This window comes from Lissotriton vulgaris, chromosome 3_1 (assembly GCF_964263255.1).
Source record: "Lissotriton vulgaris chromosome 3_1, aLisVul1.2, whole genome shotgun sequence".
NCBI lineage: Eukaryota > Metazoa > Chordata > Amphibia > Caudata > Salamandridae > Lissotriton > Lissotriton vulgaris.
In genome coordinates this window covers 1,042,506,043-1,042,531,657 of record NC_141689.1, presented here as the reverse complement: position 1 = coordinate 1,042,531,657, position 25,615 = coordinate 1,042,506,043, and the positions used below count along the sequence as shown (strand labels likewise).

General features: G+C 46.0%; 1 protein-coding gene across 1 annotated transcript in view; it reads right to left on the bottom strand.

Annotated features, from left to right (window-relative positions):
- Positions 1-725: 725 nt before the first annotated feature.
- Positions 726-25,615, bottom strand: part of MLLT3 (MLLT3 super elongation complex subunit) — a 637,380-nt gene continuing 612,490 nt past the window's right edge. The window contains exons 9-11 of the mRNA XM_086961453.1: positions 24,115-24,186; positions 23,305-23,376; positions 726-3,427 (exon numbers count right to left, since the gene is read on the bottom strand). Of these exons, the coding sequence (XP_086817579.1) occupies positions 3,296-3,427; positions 23,305-23,376; positions 24,115-24,186 (276 nt within the window). The 3' untranslated portion in view covers positions 726-3,295. The remainder of the gene's footprint in view (positions 3,428-23,304; positions 23,377-24,114; positions 24,187-25,615) is intronic.

The following is a 25,615-nucleotide window of genomic DNA, read 5'->3' as shown; positions in this document are numbered from 1 at the left end:
GGCAAGCGCGCTGGGGAAGCCTGTGGGAGGGAGGCTGAGGCTTTGATGTGGGGAAATGCGCGTGCTTGGGGTCACGTAATTTCACGTGAACTGTTGGAAATCCGCACTCGCAATCCGCATGGTTTAACTTTCTGGTTTCACCCCAATAGGTCTCTGTGCGAGACCTAAAAAACAAGCTCCCTGCATTGCGTGGTGGGGGAGCGGCATTGGGTGGCGGGGGAGCGGCTTCCTTTGAAGTCTGATACCGAGGCTCAGACAAATGGTGTGGGTGTGCGATGTGGCTGGCAATGTGCACGCCCCTGGCTCACATGAACTGTACCCGATCCGCAGTTTTGGGTAGACTTTTCAAAGCCGTACTATAATCTCGATAAGCAAACATTGCTAAAGCATTGCTGTAGTCGAAACCTAAAAACAGTACAACTTCTCCATATGCTTGCTTTTCTCTCATATATGCTCTCAGTAGACTAAGCATCCATTTTCAGCAGCATCTCTCAGAAACGATGTAAAATTTGTCGTGTCTTTTTACCTTTTGCAGACTCTTCCTTTATAATCATGACCCTAAAACGGATTACAACATATAAAACGTTGAACATTTCTGTGGTTGAATCAAGGGGGATACAAGGGATAACTGTGGTAAGGTTAATTTGCGGTAACAGTCAAGTACTATTCTAAAGAAAGAATACATTAAACGTGCAATGTCAAAAGAGACCCAGTAAGTAACATGATCATAATTGCAAAAAGATTTATTTTGTTTAGGCATACAAAATCTGAGGAAATAAGGTAATTTAAAACTTATTTTAATGTGAGTGCAATGTGTAGTGACTCATTTTAACCTAAATTTTGCAGTGAACCTCAAAGGTCCTAAAAGAATACAGCCTACAAATGTACCTGTCCTCGGCCTTCCAAGAGGCCCGTGAATAAGCAACATGAGATGGGCTATTTATTTGTCATCTGCACAAGAGATGGTGCGCTCCTGTACCTACGATTTATGGATCACATTTTTGTCATTTCTGACAGCCACAAACATAGCGGCCAATGCCTTTTTGGAGATCGCATTTTCAGTCCTTTTGTACAAAGCCATTCATTCAATAAGCCCTTGCACTTTATAAGTCATAGAAAACATTCCAACTTGTAATTTTTCAGTCTCTATACAAAATCATGCGCGTTCCCACAAAAATGTCTTAGAAAACAGGGTTATGCTCGATCAACCTGCAATACACATGAACCCAGATTCAGAAGGACCGCGTTGTATCTACATAAACTGTCCAAGACGAATTTAGAAACACATCCAAAAGAACAGTAACACAACAAGAACACCAAAACAAACACATCTTCACAGTCACCGTCCAACGTCAGAACGCAATCTGGAGATGTTTAGCTTGACAATAATTGCACATTGAGAAGAGGACTAAACAAGGTAAAGTTTCAAGTATGTTTCATGCCAATCGTCGTTCAGAGTCATAACATTACTGAAAGTACACTTGTTCTGGAAGCCATTTGAGGGCTTCCATGCTTAAACTACATTAAAAAAGAAACAAGTAATTTCTTTGGACGTAAAGAAATATATACAAATTTTGCACTGGGAGTCTGCAAATTCAATTCGGATTAGGCTCTAAAGAAAACAGCTAAACACTACATACATTTAAACTCCCTTAGCACACCAAAAACAACAAGTAACTTACATTGCTAGTCCGGACATATATGCACTGAATGGAGTTGTAGAGGGATAAGAGAAGATATCACCTCTATAGCAAGTATTAGCTAATCAAGCAAGACAAATAATTCTCAAGAAACCCAGGTGAGAACCAGTAGGTGTTGAATCTTTGATCTGAGTGCCTCGACTGTCAAATCCTCACAAAAAGGATGTTGCTAGATGTGCTCTAGTGCGTGCACTTAATTTCATGAATTAGGTTACTACTACAGCTTTAAACAGGATAGCACAAAAGAGACTGTCTTGGTGTCCAATCTCCATTTCTATTGCACAAAACCAGCTCAGCTATTCGTTGGATGGGCAGCAACTAATCCCAATGTGGATAGTTGTGGACTGAGGGTCTCCGCACTCTCAACATTTCATAATAGGCAGAGCAGAAATGATGTACTGAATATTTCCTTCATAACTTACATACTAATTTTCAGTATTGCAGGAACGCCTTCTGGAAGCAAGAGTGGTTTACTGTGCATTTAATGTCTCTTGAGAACCATTGAATCAAGACTTGACAACATGTACAAAAACGGTTTTCAATGAAGAACAATTTGGATTGAACAGGCCTAACATTTTTTAATTGTCAATGGACAATACACAAAGAGCCTTTGTTTACCTTTCTTTTCATGGTAAAAACCCATAAAGGAATGCCGAGAAGTCGTCAATTTTAAGGAACTTGAGATTGATTTTCTAAAGTCTGACTTTAGAATGCAGGCTTACTAATTAGTTTATTGATACGCCTGCACAACATCTCTGTCCCAATATCACAAAATAAAACAGACAAAAGAATAATGAAGACATAACACAGTTGGATTCAGAACATTATACAGCATTACTTAGTTCACTTTTTGTCCGATTGGTCCATCCACTATGGCAAGAATAAGTCACAACATTGCATTTGGTGACATTTTCCTGATTTTGGTTGTTCAATACCAATTTATAGTAGAAGAGAAAGTTTTGATCTAATTTAGGAGAATTCATTGGGGTCGATTGTGGGAAAAGACTCGGACAAGTGGTTCTGCTTCTCACCAGCTGGCTTCCTCCATTTTCCTGAAGCCACCATTATGGCAATGGGACTTAAGTCTGACGCCGGCGTCAAAGAACATCTGAACTCGGCTTGGGTTTCTGAGTCTGCGAAAGCCATGATATTGCGGTATTCAAAGAACTATCACCGGTGTCCCAAGTGCTTGTAACATCTAGGAGTGCCGGTGCCTCCATAAGAGTACATGTATGCAATAATAAATAGATCAGGTATGTAAATAAGGCAGTTGTGTGTCACCATGCATTCATTTCATCCAGCTGAGTAAAAAATACACTGGGTATACTCAGCATACACACTCATTGACTGAACCAAAGTTTCTCTTTCAAGGCTATCCAGGCAATCGCTCCCAGAACGTCTCTTCCATGTAATTGGGGCTCACAGGTCTTGCCACTGCTCATCTCCTGTACCTGGGGACGAAGAACGGCTTTAAAACAAAAGTAAAGGTGAGGAATGCTCCTTTCTTTCCCTTTGCACTGGTGCATCATCCTGAACCTTGCGTGCAGAGTTCTTTAATTTAATGTTTTTCAATGTCACAGCCGCATGGTGTAACCTCAGGATACTCCGGATGTTTCCAGGTAACTCTGCAGTTTACGGACAGTCGTTTTGTCCAATGAGCAAAGGTCAAAGTCAAAGGTTGTGTTTGTGATATGGAAGTGTCCAGTTTCTTCTATAAGGTTCACAATCTGAAAAGAAAAAACAGTTTTCTAATTAAATTCAAGTACATTTTAATTGCATGTTTTTGTATGACACAAACACACAGATATATTATAATTAGTTTTTGTGAGTTAGAAACTTATTTTAATTAATATACGTACTATCCACCCAAATAAGGAGGCTGACCGAGGCAATTCTCCTAATACAGCAATGCTGGGGCTGAGAAATCTGAAAAAAGGCTTTACATAGATCTATTGCAATACACCCAATGTTGATATTGAAACCAATATCAAAGGTCGGGATGAGGATAATATATAAAGTGTACCAAGCAACCACACTGGACAACTAAACAGGTAGGCTACGGGATTAAAAAAGCGGGTCAGTCTTGCACAGATGACCGGTTCAAGAGCTAAAGCTATTGCTAATCTTTCCACCACATCTCAAAGCGGCAACGAGGATGCTGGTTCTTAGATATGCACCAACTGGTCTCATCTGCTGTAGATTTAATCAGGATCACTCTCTCTACAGGCTAATCGTCTATTACACATTATTTAAAGGCAGGGCTAAGCTTGTCTGCAGTCAATATGGCAGATAATCTGTAGGAGAGAATGCTAAAAAGGATTCGGCACCTGTAAGACTTTTCATATAAAAAAGGAAACACGCATATTTCACACCGATCTCAAACTCGAACCTATGACACCAATTCGGATGCGGGGAGTTCGTTCTCAGTATATCAAGCCACTGTACCTCTAGTTTCTAATTCTATCATAACTAAACAGCTGCAATACACAACCAACAATTTAGATGATTTCATATCTCCTACAACTATTAGAGTGGTGCTCACTATCGCCTGAACCACCTGAGATAGCCTCAGAGAGTGACAGTGAGTGCAGAGTGACAGTGAGTGCAGAGTGACAGTGAGTGCAGAGTGACAGTGAGTGCAGAGTGACAGTGAGTGCAGAGTCACTGCGAGAGTGACAGTGAGTGCAGAGTGAGTGCGAGGGTGACAGTGAGTGCAGAGTGAAAGTGAGTGCAGAGTCACTGCGAGAGTGACAGTGAGTGCAGAGTGAGTGCAGAGTGACAGTGAGTGCAGAGTGAGTGCAGAGTGACAGTGAGTGCAGAGTGAGTGCAGAGAGACAGTGAGTGAAGAGTGAGTGCAAGAGTGACTGAGTGCCAGAGTGACTGTGAGTGCTAGAGTGACTGAGTGCAGAGTGCGAGAGTGACTGAGTGCAGAGTGACTGTGAGTGCAGAATGACAGTGAGTGCAGAGTGGCAGTGAGTGCAGAGTGACAGTGAGTGCAGAGTGACAGTGAGTGCAGAGTGACAGTGAGTGCAGAGTGACAGTGAGTGCAGAGTGACAGTGAGTGCAGAGTGACAGTGAGTGCAGAGTGACAGTGAGTGCAGAGTGACAGTGAGTGCAGAGTCACTGCGAGAGTGACAGTGAGTTCAGAGTGAGTGCGAGAGTGACTGTGAGTGCAGAGTGAGTGCGAGAGTGAGTGCGAGGGTGAGTGAGTGCAGAGTGAGTGCGAGAGTGAGTGAGTGCAGAGTGAGTGCGAGAGTGACTGAGTGCAGAGTGAGTGCAAGAGTGACTGAGTGCAGAGTGAGTGCAGAGTGAGTGCAAGAGTGACTGAGTGCAGAGTGAGTGCAGAGTGAGTGCAGAGTGACAGTGAGTGCAGAGTGAGTGCAGAGTGAGTGCAGAGTGAGTGCAGAGTGAGTGCAGAGTGAGTGCAGAGTGAGTGCAGAGTGAGTGCAAGAGTGACTGTGAGTGCAGAGTGAGTGCAGAGTGACTGAGTGCAGAGTGAGTGCAGAGTGACAGTGAGTGCAGAGTGACAGTGAGTGCAGAGTGACAGTGAGTGCAGAGTGAGTGCAGAGTGAGAGCAGGGTATGCTTGTGCGCTTACACGGTGCACTGACACACAGGAGCTAAAACAAAGAACAGCTGAACACATGTCTTGGGAGCTTCATGGAGGCAGCCGGCCCTCTGTGAGGGGAGCAGAAAGGAGGGGACGCCCCAACCAATCAAGCGCAACTACTCACAATCTACTGTACGATTAAAACACAGGCCAAAGGGCAGAGCTAGGTCTTTTCGCATTACGTAGGGTGAGCAGTGTGTGAGTGTGTAGGGTGAGCAGTGTGTGAGCGTGCAGGTTGAAGATTGTGTGAGCGTGTAGGGTGAGCAGTGTGTGAGTGTGTAGGGTGAGCAGTGTGTGAGTGTGCAGGGTGAGCAGTGTGTGAGTGTGCAGGGTGAGCAGTGTGTGAGCGTGCAGGGTGAGCAGTGTCTGAGCGTGCAGGGTGAGCAGTGTCTGAGCGTGCAGGGTGAGCAGTGTCTGAGCGTGCAGGCTGAGCAGTGTCTGAGCGTGCAGGCTGAGCAGTGTGTGAGTATGCAGGGTGAGCAGTGTGTGAGCGTGCAGGGTGAGCAGTGTGTGAGCGTGCAGGGTGAACAGAGTGTGTGTGTAGGGTGAGCATTGTGAGTGTGTAGGGTGAGCATTGTGAGTGTGTAGGGTGAGCAGTGTGTGAGTGTGCAGGGTGCGCAGTGTGTGAGTGTGCAGGGTGAGCAGTGTGTGAGTGTGCAGGGTGAGCAGTGTGTGAGAGTGCAGGTTGAGCAGTGTGTGAGTGTGCAGGGTGAGCAGTGAGTGAGTGTGCAGGGTGAGCACTGAGTGAGTGTGCAGGGTGAGCAGTGTGTGCAGGGTGAGCAGTGTGAGAGTGTGCAGGGTACGAAAACTCGAAGTACGTCCACCACACACACACACACACACATAAGACCCCACACACTCATCACCACACACTCACCACCACACACACTGTGCAAACTTACACACACACTCACCACCACATACTCACAAGCACACACGAAAGCACACACACACACACACACACACAACCACACCGTCAGTGCAAACTTTCACCAGACACAGACACCATAAGTCGTCTGTGCAGGCTTCCACCAGGCACACACCACCAGACGTCAGTGCACGCTTTCACCCGGCATACACACCACCAGCCGTCAGTGCACGCTTTCACCAGGCACACACACCACCAGCCGTCAGTGCACACTTTCACCAGGCACACACACACACCACCAGCCGTCAGTGCAAGCTTTTACCAGGTACACACACCACCAGCCGTCAGTGCACGCTTCCACCAGGCACACACACCTCCAGTCGGCAGTGCACGCTTCCAACAGGCACACACACCACCAGCGATCAGTGCACACATCAATTGTTAAGGCATCCACAATTAACTATTGTAGCAATCGCAGTATGGTGCATTTACTTTTAAACATATTCATCTAAAGCACAGCATGCCACTATTGCTACAATTCCAATCCAACCCACATAATTCCACTACACACCACATACATACACTCCATAACACATGGCTAAAAGACATTGCCATTTACAATGCCATTAGCTCAAACTCAAATAAATCTGAGATCTATTGCATTTCCAATGCTTGTTTCATCCTCTGATTGCTATCACTGAGTAACATCTATCCCAGACAACATTCTGCGCCTCCTGGAACATAAATGTTGCTTTTGTTCGTGTTCACAGCTGGATTGCATTACAGCACTTGGGTGCCAGACCAACCCCTCCACACGGACCCATACTGCTCTGCAACAGGAAAAACAACAACTTGTTTGTAGCTATGACAGGAGCTCGCTGGAACAGCATTTGTTTGTTCCGTTTCCTTTTCACACAGAATTTGTTATGGAATCCGTCACAAAAAGGCTACCTACCCCAAGTTGTGCTGAGGAGGTTTTCTTCACTCGTCATTCAATCGTTTGTCGCGTTCATGAGCAGGGGGAAGCCAAGGAGAACACCATCATGACTGCAAAGATGAGAAGGCACATTGACAGACCAGAAACTCCCAGGCCTGGCTGGATTAGAACCAGGAACCACTAGTGTCTAGGCACCGGGGCAGGCAGCATCTGTGCTTTCTGAGAAGCGTATCTGTGACTGTCGAACGTTGTGACCGAGTTTCCTGCAGAATCCACCGTACGGAACCCCATTTTCATTACTTGTCAGTGTGCGAAAGGACGGGGGCATGTTGTTTGCAGGTGCGTGCGAAGTACCAGGCCCGGTCATTAGCACATGAGTGTCAGAAGTTTTGGTGGGAAAGAGAAGGCTGGTGGCAGCTCGAGCAGATGCCATGCCCGGAGGCAGCTCATTCCAGACAACTAGACTGTGACAAGTTATACCAAATAGCGCACCCACGCGGCCGCGAAAGCTTTGTAATATGACCCAGAACAGATGGCACAGTGCGCGCCACTGCTTGCTCCTGACAGCTGTAGGCCGTGGGATTAAACATTTACTGGGAAAGGTGGGACATGCACCCGCCTTTGGCCAATTGCGTGCTTTCATTTTTGAAAGCCACATGCAATGGGCAATACAATATGTGCCCAAAAAAAAGCCACACGCACTAGTTTGCTGAGAAGCTGGAGTGATTCCAAGAGGTCATCTCCTAGAGCAGCGCATGCGTTCTGCGCTAGGCAAGACCTAAAAATGATATACTACATTGTAGAATGATTAAAAAACTTCTCGCAAAGAAATATTTTTATCAAAGTTCCCGAAATAATCGAGAGTAACACAAATCTGAAAGACGCTGTTTTCCAAACAGTAAAATAGTATATCACAAGTTTTGGTACCAATATTAGTTTAGAAGCAGAGATTCAGCAAGGACATTGACGCCCCTCTTTAAACTTAAGGAAAGATGCTTCCAAACCTACAATAAAATGTCAATACTTGGGAGGAGCTACGCGTTGAGCATGATGGCTGCTTAGGACCTCGGCTCCGCGTGGCTCTCCCCCCAGCTCAGTGATCCTGTAGACTATCCTGGTAGTTAAGTGCGCCTCCCGCTTGTTGAGGTCCCGCTGAGGTCCTGGCCGTTTCTCCGGTCCCGTTGCAGTGACGGGGACCGGAGTTGTGCCGAGAAGGAGTTGCGGCCGTGGGACGGGCGAGCCCGGGGACCCGAGTGTCATCTTTGGCCGCAGCAAAGTGCAACAACAGCGGCGCCGGTGACCGGAAGTATCCAGGCCAGCCCGCGAGTGGGAAACAAGAACAGACCCTCTTCTATACTGGCTTGATACCTGCTGACCGAGGTGCGGCTGGAAGACCTGCGCTTGTCTCCAGTCCCGCTGTGGAGACAGGGACCGGAGCAGTATTGAGTGCTGAGCAGAGACCAGGGGACGTAGAGGACGAGTCGGAGCGTAGGACCGAGGCGCTGCGGTGCTGGCGGTCGGGAACTGCTTGACTAGCTCGCTGCAGAGGAGCTGCTGATTCCGACGGGGTTGGGGGCGCTCGATCCCTTCCTGGCCCCCGCCCCACCCTCCGAGTGCTGGGTGCAGCCCTCATTGAGTGGCCTGAGTGCGGGACACCAACGGCGGCCGAGGGTCCTATAAGTGTCTCCGGTCCCGCGGTGGTGACGGGGAGCAGAGCGGAGTGTGTGGCGGCGGCTGGGGGGCAGAGAGGACAAGCTGAAGTGTGCAGCCAGAGAATGAAGGGCTGTGGATCTGTATCGAGCCGACAGACGGGGGTGATCAGGCCAGCCCGCGGCAGGAGTGAGGTTGAGTCCGTCATAACGGAGAGTGCTCCTCCCGGCTCCCCCCCACCCATACTGAGAATAAACCTTCTGGAAGCGACAAGTCAAAAGGGGCAAAGTCGGCGCCGACAGTGTTCACCTGCTAGCTAGGGTACGGCAGAGATCCTGCGCTGCTCTCCAGTCCCGTGGAGGGGGCGGGGACCGGAGTTGAACTGATCCCGAGTAGTGCCCTATGGTGCGGGAGGAAACGAGGAGCGTCGCTGCTGGTGGCCGCGGTATGGTGAGTTCACTGGCGGCCTGCAATTGTCGTGCAGAACCGTGGATTTGAGCGGCTGTGCTCGGCGGGGTCGGGGGTGCCGGGACTGTTCATTTACCCCCCCTCGCCCAGTACTGTGTGGAGACAGCCTGGAGGCAGTGGTGCCGCTAGTGAGAGGTGCTGATGATCCAGTCTGGGCGGCAGGCTCTGAAGGGGGCGAGTTTGTGTTGACTGAGCTGACTACCTCTGACATTGTTGCTTCGCATGGCCCACATGATCCTGTCTGGCCAACTGCTCCTGCAGGAATAACTTGCTCATTGCCCCCCTTTTTCAGACATTCTAGGACAGGGAAAACAGCTCTTCCTCCAGATCAGACTTCAGGTAATATCCTGTCACCGGAGCGGTGTCGAGGGGACACCGTGACTTCTGATAACACCTTTCCTGGTAATTCATACTGTCCCATAACTAAATACTAAATGGGTCTGATGGTCATATCAAACATGGGTGGACACCCCTGCATATGATGTGTTTTGGAATGGCCCCTGAGTTGCCGAGGCCGCGACCAGTCTATGAGCTATCTGCGTGGTGATCTGGTGGATTGATCCCAATTTATGGATTGCTGTTCCCCGTGAGAGATACCATCTGGCCGGCCCAACTCCAGGCGGCAGTGATAGTGGGTCTTGTGGTGGGTCGGACTTAAACTCCGACCCACGTGGCGGTGAGGAGACGTAGCAGCGAATCCCATTGGGGAGCAAGGACTATGGCGGCCAGGGGAGATACAGATAAGCCTATGCCCGATCATCAAGAGGTCCTAAGCCGGTCCAGTCCAACAAGCTGGATCGGTATACTATGCCTAGGGGATCACCAGTGGAGGCGAAAAGGTCCCAATTGACGAGTGGAGACTCCTCGGACGCGCCGATGGGCCTAACGTGGTCGGATGTGATGGCAGCCATCGAAGGGGTACAGGCGACCTTGGGGCAGAAAACGGAGGCTCTTGATAGCAAATTGGACACAATGACGATAGAAGTTAACCTCATCCGGGCAGATCTCACTAAAGCAAATGAGAAGCTTAAAACATTGGGTATTAAAACTGCTAGTTTGATGGAGGATGTAACTCAACTTCAGCAAGAGGTACATGATCTTAAAGCATCTTGGACCCTGGTGGATAGGAAGCTGGATGATTTCGAAGGGAGGCTCAGACGAAACAATGTGTGCATCCTTGGGGTCCCAGAGAAGGCGGAGAATCCGGCCCCTGATTTGTTTGTTGAAGATCTAATTCTCAATCATCTTAAGCCCAAGGGGCTGGGAAAATTTTTCACAATTGAGCGGGCACACAGGGTACCAGGGGGTAGGCCCTGGCCTGGGGCTCCCCCTCGCCCGATGATTGCAAGAGTTTTGAACTTCAGGGACCGTGATGGGATACTGCAGGCGGCCCGTGCAGGGGGACCCCTCCGGTATGAAAATGCCTCTCTCCAGACTTTACACAACTTGTGCAGAAACAACGCCAAAGCTTCCTTCCGGTAAAGTAGAAACTGCGAGACAAGGGCTTGCGATACGGAATGATGTTCCCGGCGAAATTGAGAGTGGATGCGGGGGGAAAGACATGGTTCTTTGACAACTCTGAAGTGGCGGCGGATTGGATAGACTGCTTCCACTCGACTGAGTCGGAGAACCATGGTCAGGGGAGAGAGGACGAGTGACAGGAGGCCAAGTGAAAGCGGAGAGTGGGATTGAGTCACTCAGGCGGTGGTCATTCAAGGGGCGGTCCCCGCTGTAGTATTGAAATGCATATGCGGGCTGTGGGGAGCGGGAGGGTGCCTCCGAAACACCGAATTACTGTTTGCCATTGAGCTGGGGGAGGGGCGTGGTACATCGATTCTCCTCCCCGTTACTATATTTAGTTAGAAGTGTGAGTTTGAGTGAGAGTCGACAGGCACACTGCCAGTTGGGGATGGGCGTAAGCCTTAAGCATGGGTGCAGGGAGGGTGGGGGGGGGGGTCCAGGGTCAGTTTTTTTTTTGGGGTTAAAGCATGCACAGTTTGGGGGTTTGTTATGTTTTTGTTCTTTGCGTCAGGTGACAGCTTTGCAATTAGAAGCTAGTGGTGTAGAGTAAATGTCACGTACTAGTCAGGGTTCGGGGATAAGAGTGTTGAGCTGGAATGTTAATGGTCTGGGTGACAAGATAAAAAGAAGTATGGTAAATCAGCTAATCAGAAGACATTCCCCAGAAGTTGCGTTGTTACAAGAGACACACCTTGTCGGGAATCGCTGTATGGCACTCCATAAAGGGGGATATAAACTTGTGGCACATGCTGGGTTTACATCAGGTTCCAGGGGGAGTTGGTATCCGAATAAAGAATTCCTTTCCGTTAGACATACGGGCCCACTTGGTCAGACCAGAGAGGTAGATATGTGGGTGTTTCGGGACGGCTGGGAGGCAAGAATGTTACTTTTTTGTCAATCTATGTGCCGCCCGGCCTTCAGTCCGTTACTTTTAGGGATTTGAGTGCCGTTTTCTGACACTGCCAGTTGGGCTACTGGTGCTGGGTGGAGATTTCAATGCAGTACTTGATGGGGGGCTGGACCGGCACCCGGCGAGAGTTTGCGCCCCCTCGCAAAGGTGGCTTCCTGATTTCATACACTGGGGTTGATTGATAGCTAGAGGGTCCACAACCCGACTCAAAAGTGCTTTACTCATGTGTCCTCAGCGCACAAAACTATGTCCAGGTTGGACTACATATTGATACCTGCTGCTATGGTGGGCACAGTTCGAGACGTTCGGTATCTTGGTAGGGGTATTTCGGATCATTCTCCGACGTGGATGCAGGTTGAACTCGGACAACCAATGGTTGGCAGGGTAGCTCCGATTAATGCTTGGCAGCTGCAGGACCCGGCACTAAGAAAGAGATACTCCAGGTTTCGGACAGTTATCTCCGTGAAAATGTGGGCACTGCCGACTCGGCGCAGACACTGTGGGAAGCCTATAAAGTGGTGCTGAGGGGTAAAGTCCTCTCCCTGGTTGCCAGCAGGAAGAAGAAACATCAGGGAGGAAGTGACTAGGGTGGAGGCGGAAGTGGTAAGATTAGAGGAGCGGGCCGCTGAGTCTGCTGTACCGGGAGACCTTCATTTACTGAAGTTAAAGCAAGAGGAATACCACGGCCTCGCCAGGGAGTGGGCAATTTCTCATAACTGGGCCCTGCAAAGTCGTATTTATCAACATGGGGACAAGGCCGGTAAGCGAATTGCTTGGTTAGAGCGTGGCGAAATGGCCTCTAGGTTGGTGCCGGAGTTAAAGGGGTCGGGATCAGACAGAGTCACGGATCCCCAGGAAATCGCAGATGTATTCTCTGAATACTTCAAAGAAGTGTATACCTCGGTGGGCGGTTTTGCAGAGGCCGAAAATGCGGAAATAATTAAAGATATCTGCATGCCAAATCTCTCTGAAGACAATAGGGGGTACTTGGACTCTTCTTTCACAGACGATGAAGTCGCACAGGCGATTAGTGGCATGAGGTCTGGAAAGGCATCGGATCCAAATGGGATACCGGTTGAATTATACAAACTTAATGCCCATAAAATCGCTCCGCATATTCGGGCTATGTTTCTAGAGAGTAGCGAGGTCGGCCAGCTTTCGTATGAACAGCGGGTGGCAAACACAGTGGTTATTCATAAGACTGGTAACGTCTTCTTCCTCATATAGGCCCATCTCGCTTCTCAATGCCGAGCCCAAGATTGTGGCTCACTGGTTAGAGCGGCAGACCCTGATGCAGAAGTCTGGCCCGGGACCAGGGTTCAATTCCCGCCGTGGCAGGGTCTTGGGCTCAATGTCCTCGGACCCGATAATTCTCGCCTCGGTGCCTACTCTAATCATGGGTCCCACGGTGCAACTCTGGGCAATAGCTTGCTTAATCTCCACACCGGCCCTAACAACGCTAGGATGCCTGGCTTCACCTGGGGGTGCCCAGGAGTGGGCACCTCACAGGAACAAACCAGGAAGGGTTCCTCAGCGGTATTCGTACAGCGCTTAGAGACCCCTGGGTGATAATGCGCTTCACAAATGCAACTACCATTACCATTACCATTGGTCAAGGTCATTACGACCTTGGTACATCCTGATCAATCTGGCTTTATGCCACGTCGTAATACGGCTCTGAACCTGCGGAGGCTGCATGGGATCCTGAGTGGCTCCCACAAGATACTGGAGCCAGCAGTTGTGGTTTTCTTGGATGCCACTATGGCATTTGACAGGGTTGAATGTGCCTATTTATTTGCTGTGTTGGCCAAGTTGGGCTTTGGCCCGGTGTTTATTGGTTGGGTTCGATTGCTGTATGCCGCTCCATTAGCCAGAGTGATTGTTAATAATTGTAAATCTGCTGATTTTTCCCTCGGAAGAGGCACGAGACAGGTTTGCCCGTTGTCCCCACTCCTCTTCTCGCTGGCGTTGGAGCCTCTGGCGGCATGGGTCAGGTGGGACCGGTAGATACGTGGCCTGCGGTGGACATCTTACTGGGAAGACAACATTTCGCTGTATGCGACAATATTTTGCTATACCTCACTAATCCCAGGGCATCCTTGAATAATTTTTTGGATGTCCTGGCTATTTTTGGCAGATGCTCAGGGTTTGCCAGTAACTGGTCGAAGTCGGTCTTGTTCGTTTTGTCGGGAGGGCCGCCTATAATCCCACAGTCATGCCCGATTGAAATTAGGGGATTTATGTATCTTGGTATCTATATATCCTTAGACCCGAAGTTGAGATATGATGAGAACCTGAAGTCTCCTTTGGATCGGCTTACAAAGGATGAGGAGCGTTGGAGGGCTCTTCCCCTCTCGTTATTAGGGAGGGTGTCTTATTCAAGATGATGGCATTGCCTCGGTTTTTGTACATGTTACAAAACACAATGGATCCAGTGCCGATCTCATATTTTAAGGAGATTGAGGCACTTCAGCGACGGCTTCTCTGGGAAGGCAGGCCTCGTATAGCTTTTGTTAAGTTAACCCTCCCGTGGTACAATGGAGGCATAGGCCTCCCGGACTTGAGGAAATATTATTGGGCCTCTCATCTTGCGGCAGTGAATCATGTGGTCTACGGGCCCCCCGGGGATCCAGGCTATGCTATGGATCGTGGACAGGCACCGGGTGGAGATATTATGAAAGCCTTATATGCCAGACCCGGGAGGTTCCCGCTGACGGGCCAGACAGCACATTCTGTACAAGTTTGGCACGCTGCAACCAGAAGTCTGGGGTGGGAGGGAAGATTGACTTTAGCCACCCCACTGTTCTGTTACGAAAAGCTGGGGAGCTTGGCGAGATCTAAAGGGTTTGATAAATGGAACCTCATTGGGATCAGCCAGATTAAGGATGTGTGGGGGAAGGGCAGTGTGCAGACCTTTGAATCCTTAAAACAACAGTACAGGTTGAGTGATAATGAATACTTTCGGTACCGGCAGATTAGACACGCTCTTCATACCCACATACCCAGAGATGCTGAGCTTCCAGAGGCTTCTCTTGTCGAGGATAGAGTGTTAGACGGACACATCCCTGACAAGACTATCTCCTTGATCTACAGGAAGCTTGTTAACAATATGGGCGACCCGTTGGGGAGTATTCAAGCAGCGTGGGGAGCAGACGGACTGGAGTAAGAAGATGAAGACTGGGTAGAGGCGGTCCGCTCCCCTAAAGTGGTTGCAATTCAGATGAGGCTCCGACTGGTGCAGCTTAAGATCTTGCATAGGTCATATATCACCAGACCTAGGCTAGTGCACATGGGACATGCGATGAGCGGAGAATGTAGGAGTGGCTGTGGGAAACTTGGCACTTTCATGCATATATTATGGCACTGTGCGGAGATACAAACCTTCTGGGCAGTGATACACGAGGAGATTAAAGTTGTACTGGGGGTGGAGATACAACCAGAGGCACGGAGGTGTGTTGAATGTATGGGAACCCACGGATTTGAATGGTTATTTGAAACAGTGTGTAACGTTGGTGTGTATGGTGGCCAAGCGAAATATTGCACAGCTGCGGGGAGCCAGTATGCCACCTCGGATTACTAAATGGGCTGAAGATTTAGATTTGTGCATGTTTAGAGAAAGGGCGGTGTATGTGGCATGGGGTTGTCCGGAGAAATGGGGAAAGATTTGGGGAAACTGGAATACTTATCGTGGTGACATATGCACACCCCCGACGCGACAAAGGGGAGAGGAAACACAGGAATCCCTGTGATCCCGAATTTCACTTATATTGTGATTATTGCTTCTGTACAAATGACAATTTAAACCTTGCAATGATGTCAATTATTGTTCACCTGATGCTAATGTTTTCTTTTGTTTATTTCAATAAAAAGATTTTTTTTTTAAATGTCAATACTGTAACCTACACAATGGTTGACCTCAACCTGAACAATGAAGAGAAGGCTTTTGCTACTAATCTTTCAGCAGCTTTGACAGAAAAAAAAAATATTGTATAAAAAGTAGAATTCAGTACACTGCCGGTTATACACTAGACCACTGCAAGAACACGGGTGAACACTATTGGGGCAAGGATTAAGGAAAGCATAGGACATTGACAGCCCTCTTTCAACTTTATGAAAGATGCTTCCAAACCTAAAAAAATGTAATTACTTTTGTAACCTACACATTGGTTGACATCAACCTGAACAAGGAATGGAAAGCTTTTTGTTACTAATCTTTCAGAAGCTTTGACAGCAAAACAACTGAATGCAAAAGTAGAATCCAGTATACTGCCGGTAATACACTAGACCATTGCAAGATATGTATACACCTGTGAACACTATTGAGGCAAGTAGTAAGGAAAGCATATCATGTTTGAAAAACAGAGTTCCTTTTCTTTAGAGTAAGCTGAACTAAGGTTTGTTATCATTAACCACAGGAGAAACCCATAGTCCCAGTAGAGCACTGGGTAGACGTAGTATGCAACAATGTCTCAATGGGAATCAATAGGAGGGGGGGGGGGACACAACCACACAGTCCTAATTTGAAAATGAGATGCAGTTGTATTAACAGTAAAGGCATACACATTAAACTACACAAATTATAAGGCAGCCTCAACCATGCTTTAAAATTGTGCACTAAGTGCAAAGTGAACACGTTGTGCTCGTGAAGAAATAATTAAATGGCACAAGTGAAACACTTGAACAATGAAAAATACAGCAAACACCACATAAAGTGAATGGGGAGGTCTGGCCTGTCACTAACCCCGAATATTCAGAGTCCCAAGGCAGTAAGCAGTAAGCAGAAGGGTAAGTCCATCTTACGAGAGGTCCCGTTGGTTAAGGACAGTCGGTTGATAGCTCTGTCTCGCTTTCCGGTAAGCAAGACGGAGTTCTACATTTTCTACTCACGAAGTAACCTGTGTTAAGACCGGGTTGGAATTATCACCATTCCAGCGATACATCGCATGTTACTACTTCTCATCTTACAGCCCTGAAGAGTCACTGGTTAAATCCCATGTGACGAAACGCATATCGGCTGGTTTTTCTTTCTTTACCCATTTCGAGAATGTGATAAAAGAAAATCAACAAAAAGAACTTTCTGGAGTCGACCCTCACAATTTTTTTCACAGGAAGTACCATAACTGTGGGTTGTAACTCTAAACCCAATACTCTAAACGTGTGCCCGGTACTTGGTTCTATTTCACAGTGTGGGTCTGCACTCACACACTTTCAGGGGTTTGCTTGGGTTTGTTTCCCCTGACCTGGCAACACCGTAACTAATCATTTGCATCCCATACTCTACTGCGAACCTGCTTGAGCGCCATTCTTCCCGTCCTAATCAAAACCCTCCACAGAACCAGTACTCTGTAGCTCACTATGTCTCTCGCATTTTGGCTCTCGCATTTTGGACCAGTACCCCTCCAAGATGTACCTAGCCTTGCCTATAGAGGCTCTACTCTAAGTAACACATATCTACTCTGTCAGGGTCACAGGCTCCCAGGGAAGAAGACAGTAGAACTTAAGGTGGCCTGCATCTTCCACTCATGTAGCAACCATGGATCAATTGTGCTATGTTGTTAGGCCAAACTCCACATTCCTATTAAAACAGTGCACTCCTCACATGCATTTCTGCTGCACATCCCTACCTAGCATGAACAGAAAGCACATGGTGAAAATTGTTTTCACACCTCAGATCCAAGCCTTTAGAAAGCACTCATCTTCCACATTACCCCACAGAAAACACGAGTTGCATAACCCAAAACAATTTAATAAGGAAATCAGGCTTGCATCTGTGTTCCTATTCTGCATATCATCTTGTATTCACTAGCTGTCTTCATAGCACCAGGAGACCCTAAGGACGGACATGGTTAAATATAAAATATCAGCATAACATGAACATAACTGCTGAGGTCGCCGAAATTTTCGACACTGGGGCTGTTTTTGAGAACTGAGTCACTCCTTTGGGGCTTGGTCGACTGTCTCTGAGTCGCTGTCTCTCTCACCTCCTTCGGCGCTCTTTTTTCGGCATCGACGGCTTAGACTTGCACATCCTCATCGCCCTCTGGCCCTTCGGCAACGTTGTCCTCTTCCTCACTGGAGAGGCCCAGGTCTCGAAGCAATGGTGGTGGTCCTTGACCCTGCATGTTGTAATTCGCTCTCCTTTGCCTTTCCCTCAAGTTCTTCGGGATGAACGCCAAGCACACGTTGCAGTCTTCGGAGAAGTGGTTGAGCAGCAGGCAAAGGTTACAGACCGGATGCTGGTCCTTCTGTGCGTACTCTAGGTGGCAACTGTCGCAGAACTTGAATGGTGTCTTGTCCATTACAGCGCCCAGGGATCCCCCGTGTGTGCATTCTCTGTTTAACGTCGAAATGTAGGTGTTCTTTTCCTCTTCTATGCGTCCCAGTTCGCCGGCTCGAAGGCCGGTGAGTCGATAAGTTGTGTTCCTGATCTTCTAGTTAATTTTCGTACATTCTTCCCTTCAAAGTTCTGGAGCTCCTTCCGTCTTGATCCAGACCGAATGGCGGAAAAAAAGAATCTGAAGATGGCGACCAAAGGTGGGAGCTTCCTGAGGAAGCACGTCGACTTCACAGAAGCACACCAAATGGTGGTACGTCGACGTCCACCAGGCCATGGAAAAAAAAAAAAGAGAAGAAACACTACAATTCCGGACCCAACCACTAGATGGCGGAATAATGCACAGCATAGTGAATCCAGAAAAGATTCATGATGCAAAACTACTGTTAAGGTGAAGCAAGTGTAAAACCTTTAGCAAGAGCAAAACGCAATATGATACACAATCAAAGTAGTCTTTATTCGATTTTAGTCATATCAAATCACAAAAGCAGATAACAGTTCAAACATAATAAAACACTCTTAAAATACATAAAATGGTTCAGTATTTCCAAAAATTCATCTACCCTAAAAAGGGTCAAGGAAGTAAATTTAACTCGGCTGTTTAGAGAAGGGGTGAAAATATTATGCATTTTACAATACTTGAGATACCATTGTTCGCAATTTACTCAAATTTGGTAAATTGTGACAATTACACCCTAACAATCTACCTGACTCTGCACACTTTTTTAAAAACTAGCCATTGCACTAACACTACCACTGTAAAAGCTATCCAGTAATTGCAAGTATAGGAAGGCCGGTCGGCATTGCCTCCAGCCCCTTGCCTTCAAAAGGGGCACAATCCATCTCACTCTTTCTTTTGCATATAGTTTACAAAAAAGGACCACGTGAATTGTAGATTGTGGGGATAAGTAATCACAGGGGCAGCAGCATAGCCTCTCTTGACCAGTCATTCCTATTTGGATAGCTAATTAATCGATGGAAAGTCCCAAATATAGCACATGTCTATCATAACCTTTTAGACAGCATAATAAATAAGGCTGTATTTCATAAAGAAGATAATAAACCTTTTACGCGAGCAGGCCGAGGCCATCCAAGTGGGATGGCAGAAAACAGAAAATTCTACGTCCTGGCAAGCTACTTTGGGTATAATCGCGGCACCCAAGCTTTACTTGTAACATTATAAGTAAAGCGTGGGTGCCGCGATTATACCAAAAGTAAAGAAATAGATGTTTTTTTTATTTCTTTACTTTTGGTATAACGCGGCACCCGCACTTTATTTTAAATGTTACAAGTAAAGTGCGGGTACCGCGATTATACCAAAAGTAAAGAAATAGAAAAAACATCTATTTCTTTCCTTTACACAACTTTTCGCTTAGGTAGCAAAAGCAAAAACTGAAAGTGGGGTCACCATTTGCTGCTTGTGAGGCGAGCACTTCTGAGAAGGGTGTCTTGAATGTACCCTACATGGGGATATTTTCATTCTTCAACACTACTGGCTGCCGCACGGTATAGCGTCATCACACACCACCTCAAGCGATACATAAAAACGCCTGTGAAATACATTATATTCGCACTGCCCTATGTAAATTAGTAGCAATCAGATGAATACACTTGTTATGGGCGCATTGGCTATGTACAATCATTTTTGGAGCACACGAGGCAGCCTGTACAGCAAAATAATTTGTCTGTGGCTGTAATCGTGTATCTGTATGTTATTTCACTGCTAAGCAGCAATCATGTTCGTTTGTACAACCATTTAAAACTCTGTAATGTTTCACATGAACACACCGAAGACAAGATATACATGGATGCAGCAATGTATATATCGTACGGAGGAGCGGGCGGTCCCTCTGCAGTTACACGTCTATCGGTTCATTCACAGGAAAACTACTTATAGGTCTCACTGAACAGCGCACATGCGTTACCTACTGTAACCAGCTCTTTAAAATATATCTGAAGTGGGGCTTCAGTGCGCCATGGGGAGTATCTCTCGCTCTTCTCATGCTATCCATGGCAATTTGGTATCATGTCACTCCAATGGAATCACTGCATTACATCACATGAGGGGCTTTTACTCCCCACAAGTACTCTGAATTGCCGCACATTACATCATTTATCCCATAGGTGCACTGTATAAAGCAAACCAATCCTTTATAATAGCGTTTCTACTGTAGCCGTGTTTTTTTTTTAATGGTTCATTCAAACTGGACTCGAAATGGAAACAAGACATATTGGCTTTGCCAATGCTTGTTTTTTAAGCTAATAACGGTTGCACCATTCCCTTAGTCTGTTTGAAACTACGAAAAAAATGTGATCGACTTCCGGGGTATCCGGAAAGTTTTCCGCTACTGAAGTTTGAGGTGTTGCGTCACGCCTTTCAAAGGTTGTACAGTAGAGCAGCTGTTTGGTACACAAATCCCCGACCCTGGCAGAGCGCCAGAACAGCGGAAGTTGGATGTGCCCAGGGAGGCAAATCTTGTGGCTTTCTCCAGACTAGTCCAATACTGTTCTGTGCCTTTGCTATAACTTTTAAAAGCAAAACAATCTGGACAAGAAGTGGTCAATGGACTTTTCAGGGACGCAGACTAGTTGTTGGAAATGAACAATTTAATAATTCAATCACATTTGAGCTCTGCAGGTCTTTTAAAGAAACCCGCAGAGCCCACACTAAAGCAGCCTAACATGGTCTACATAGAGCAATGCTAGTCACTGAAGCAGCACAGCCGAGGGGGCATACACCCCCACTTTAACGGCTGAAGGGGGTGGGTGCACCGGGCTGCATGCGTAAGGGGAGACACTTGTACACGTTGTAATGGCTCCTGTGACTCGATGGCAGTCGCTGGTCTCTAACCCTAGGCACATAAACACAAGACATGATCTACAATCTGATGGCTGAGGCAAATCAGAGAAGACCACCTCTACCCTCAAGTCAAACACTTTACTGCTGAGTCAAGTGCACGAGGATGAGGGGCAGCCACCATAAACTCACTAACAGGTAGACGCTCTGGATTAACAATGGAAACAAGCATGGAAAATGCAACAGATCTCCCCTTTGGTTAATTTAAAGCCATTTGCTTTGCTAATGGTATTGTATAGCACAGCGAATGGCTTTAACTTAATAAAAGGCGAGACCTATTGCATTTTTAATGCTTGTTATGTATTTCAACCAAAGGATCTTGGTCAAAGTCCAAATCCTGTGCCAGAGTAATACTGGCTTGGCTTTGATGGTATCTGCGATATACGGAATGCCCAGCTCATCGTGACCATTATAAACAGGAGTAGTGCTGGTTGCAGCTAAAATGAACCTTAAAAAAGCATTTTCAACCCGCTCTATAAAGTCAGTGTCACCAAAACCCCACACACATGCCCCAAAGATAGCAATACTCACACATTTGGCTTTATATATCTTAAGCAGTATCTCTGGGCCTTTTTCCTAGTTTCTTTGCAAAGTTAGAGACCGTTGCAGTTGATTTCATAAAAAGAAGACTCCTGCTTTTAACAGCCTCTAAGCCAAGATTATTCAAGATCCCCAGGTATGTAGACATTTTAGTGGAATTCACCCTGCTTTCCCCAAGGGGTAGGCTCGTGCATTTCGGTCTCCTTTTACCACAACTCCTAATATAGGTTTTTTTTAAATTTAATTTTAATCCCAAGGTGTCCATAAAGGTAGTGTAGGAGGTAAGGGCTCTTTGTAGGCCCAGCTGTGTACGGGCCATCAGTACTGCGTTGCCTGCATAGAGAATGGAGACTATCAGTCATTTGTTGATGTACGGTGGATCGCTTGCACTTGCCACCATTGCCTGTTCCAAGTTGTTTGTACAGAGTGCAAACAGGAATGGGGCAAGGACGCAGCCCTGACTACCCTCTCTACTTTGAACGACGCCGTACATTCCCCCTTGGTTCCGTAACAAACCTTAGAGGTTGCCCCACTATGTAACTGTCTTAAAAACTATCAATAGTGGGTCCATTTTTAATTCCACCAGGATTTCCCAAAGTTTACAATGAATAACACAGTCAAAAGCAACTGTGAGATCCATAAATGCTAAATAAAATGTCTTTAGTTTTGCCTGGTTATATTTACCTATTAAAAGACTAAGATTCAAAACCTGCTCAGTGGTCCCTAGGTCTTGCTTAAAGCCGAACTGGACATCAGTTAAAACATTAGATTCCTCCACCCGGCTTGAAGACCATTTAGAACTATTCTACCTGCAACCTTCATCAATGAATCTAATAAGGAGATCAGCAATAGCAAGCAGGGTTTCCCGATCCCCCTTCTTAAAAATAGGTACTATTATTGACTCTGTCCACGTCTTAAAGCCCTTTGCACAGCAGGCTTGGAGGACCCATCTTATTAAAGGTGTCCACAGCGGGGGGAATAGACTTAAATAAATTGACGGGCACCCCGTCTGGACGCGGGCCTTTCTGCTTTTGCTGGCATTTATGGCCCCGATCACTTTCTCATGTGGAAGTTGTATGTCAATTAGTAGGGAGATCTGGGAACAACCCCCCTGTTGATTGAAAGGGAGACTGTCCCTTTTGGCGTCCCCCTGTATGCTATACACGCTAGAAAAACAAAATCAATCAATTTCTGCTCCTCTATTGCCACCGCTAATGACGGGTTCTTTAATTCACCAAATAAAGGTGCATTCACTGCTTGCCAGAATGAAGCATTATCTTTCCTTAGGGAAGCTTCATGAAGGGTAACCCATGCGTTCTCCTTTAGTTCCCTTCTTCTAGTACTTCATGCTAGATTATACTCCTTCCTGCGTTCTCTAATTTCCTCCTTATCCCTCTCAGTTTTATGTAGGGTCGTCTTTTAAGTTTTTATAAGCTTTGGTGCAATTGGTATCAAACCAGCCCTGTCTGCGGGTGTGTGCTTCTTTACTTTCTACCTTAACAAATTTTGAATGACTGCAATGATTTCAGAGAATGCTGAAAGTATATCTTCGTGTGAGGTAGTTTACCTCAGACAAGCGAAGATTGATTTATAGGCCTTCATTACAATTTGTTTATTTAGCTCGTCTTCATTACAGCTAGACCATCGGAGAGAATAACCATTTAATTTCCCCAGCGTTATGTTCTGGTCCATACTATTTGCTGGTTAGGTTGCTGCTCTGACATCGTTGGAAGTCTGATGTTGATACTTAATGGAAGGTGATCACTTAACGGAATATGATACACAATAAGTGTGTATATTTGTTTTTAGCAGGAATACAAGGTTCTTGGTGTTAATAGTGTCACTGTATGACAACAAACACTACAGTCTGTTGATGGTGGCATGGGCTTTCTTGAATAGTTTTTGCTCACCTGTTGAAGTACATGTCTTTCCCGGAGAGTCATTAATCTTCTATGAAGCTCCACTAGCTCATCTAGATACGCCTGAAATGTGAAAACAAATACTTTAGAAGATCCTAACTTTCAAAGCAGACTGCAACTGCAATATCTGGAGTTATTTAGATACATACATTACACATAAAAAAGATTATTAATTCGCAAATATATTATTGCGCAATGCAGCTGCCTTTATCTATGTAATCTGCCCATTTGCAAAGCGTGTCAAATAATAACGTGTGCAAAATAGAAGCGACCTACAACGTCCACAGACTAACATACTGAAAACAACAATGGGCCATGCAGGAAACACACAACAGGTCGACATGTTCACCTACTAAGCCAAAGCCTGGTACTGAAAGCCAAGTGTAGGCGAAATCATTCACAAAGTAAAAACTGTTCAGTTCCAACACCTTCTATTGAGCATGTTCAAGCTGCCAATATCAACTGAAGAAAGCAACAGACAGCTGAACACTGCATGCTTCAATTCCAGGCTTCTTTTGAAGTTGGTGAAATGAGACACTGCTGATCTAATGATAATGAGGTAAGCCCTCTGATCCTCTTTGCATCCAATTTGCACATTGGGCAAAGGTCTTTTCATAGCGCTGGGCTATGCAAAGCTAGCATAGCACTGCAGAAAGCCTGATAATGCACATGACCGTGAAATTATTAGTAAGACAAAGTAGCAGTCTAGCTCTGCTTTGAAAAAAAGCTAATTTGATAAAGCAGTCCAGCCAGCCCATTTTGATAAAATAACGGATTAGGTTGTTGAAAAAAACTCCTTACCTTGTCACATTCCCCATTCTTTAATGGCTTTTCAGACATGGCCTGCTTAATTGGGTTTTTCCCTTCTACAATCTGGGGTATGAAAGAAATAATATGTTTAGCACAACTTTAATTTGGCTTTACTGTGCACATTACCGAAGGACGAGTTATGGAATGCCATGTGACATGTAATATTCGTATCATGTACGCCAGGGGGTGCTTTATCTTATATAATACATAGTCCCACCCTCACCTTTGCCACAAACCACTTCAAAACCTTGGTGCGCGACTCATTCATGTGAACGATTGAGTGTGTTTGCAAACATGAAGAATAAAAATAAAACCTCTAGTGCAAAACGAAACACAAAAAACGTAATTTATTTGCTACAAACAGATATTGGAAACAGTTCAATAAAAGTAAGTTTAATAAAATTAAAAAAGCTGCACTACCTAGGAATGTGTAGCAACATGCAGAAAGATTCTAGCTTTTCTCGATCGAATTAGTCCAAAGAATTAACATGTTCTCTCTGCTTGTCACTGTGAGCTAAAAAATACATCAGAAGAGAGAGAAGCAACGATCTGTTTTCCTTGCTTTAAACAGCTGCATCATTTGTGCTCCATGACCCAACCTGCCTTTCATCTCAGCTGCTGCCTCTGGCAGCAGGCATTGTTAAGTCAGAGCTCAACTGTAACAACTTATAATAGTCGAGTTCTGACACCTTTCCTTTATAATCGGTGTGTCACAAGTCGCAGATTATAAAGAAATTAGAGACTGGCATCTATTCGGGGATTACACAATCTCATATTATACTTACTTTCAGTACTGTCGAATAATATTGGAAAGGTAAGGGTACTGCCTAATATGATAACATTTATTCTGATATAGATTCTCCTGGAGCATATGACCAAGCTCAAAGAGAAGGAGCATTGTTACTTAAAACGTTTTGCTCTCTTTCAGTCTTTCGAGATACGAATGGGTGTCAGAAATATGACGCATTCAAGTACTGCACGTATCTGCCATGGCAGCAAACCTTGAAATTCGTTTTAATATGGTATGAAATTACAATAATTCTGTGACTGAGTTCCAAAACTAAACTCATGTGGTAAAGTGGAAAACCTACAAAACAAACTGCACATGCTGCTCCTCATTTTTAGAGCATTAACCCCAACCTCACAGTAATACTGTGCAGTAACGTTACTACTGCAGGGCTCTATCTAAGCTGTACCTAGGAACCGATTAGAAGATTGACCTTTCATTTAATTTAATTTAGATTCGCTCTTTCAACTTTGTCTAAATGTTTCTGCTTTTGCTCTCTACTTCCTCTTATTTTCTATAAAGGTCCGGATTTCCTTGCCATAAGTGTTTGTCTCTCTCTACAGCTTCATCCTTTCTGCCTCTCATAGCCTGTCACTCTGTCCAGCCAACATTTGTGAGACTGGGGAGAGAAAAGTGGGAGACTGCACAATAATGTAATGGCTTCTTTCTCAGGGGTGAGACTATTTTTAAGAAAACCATCCCTTT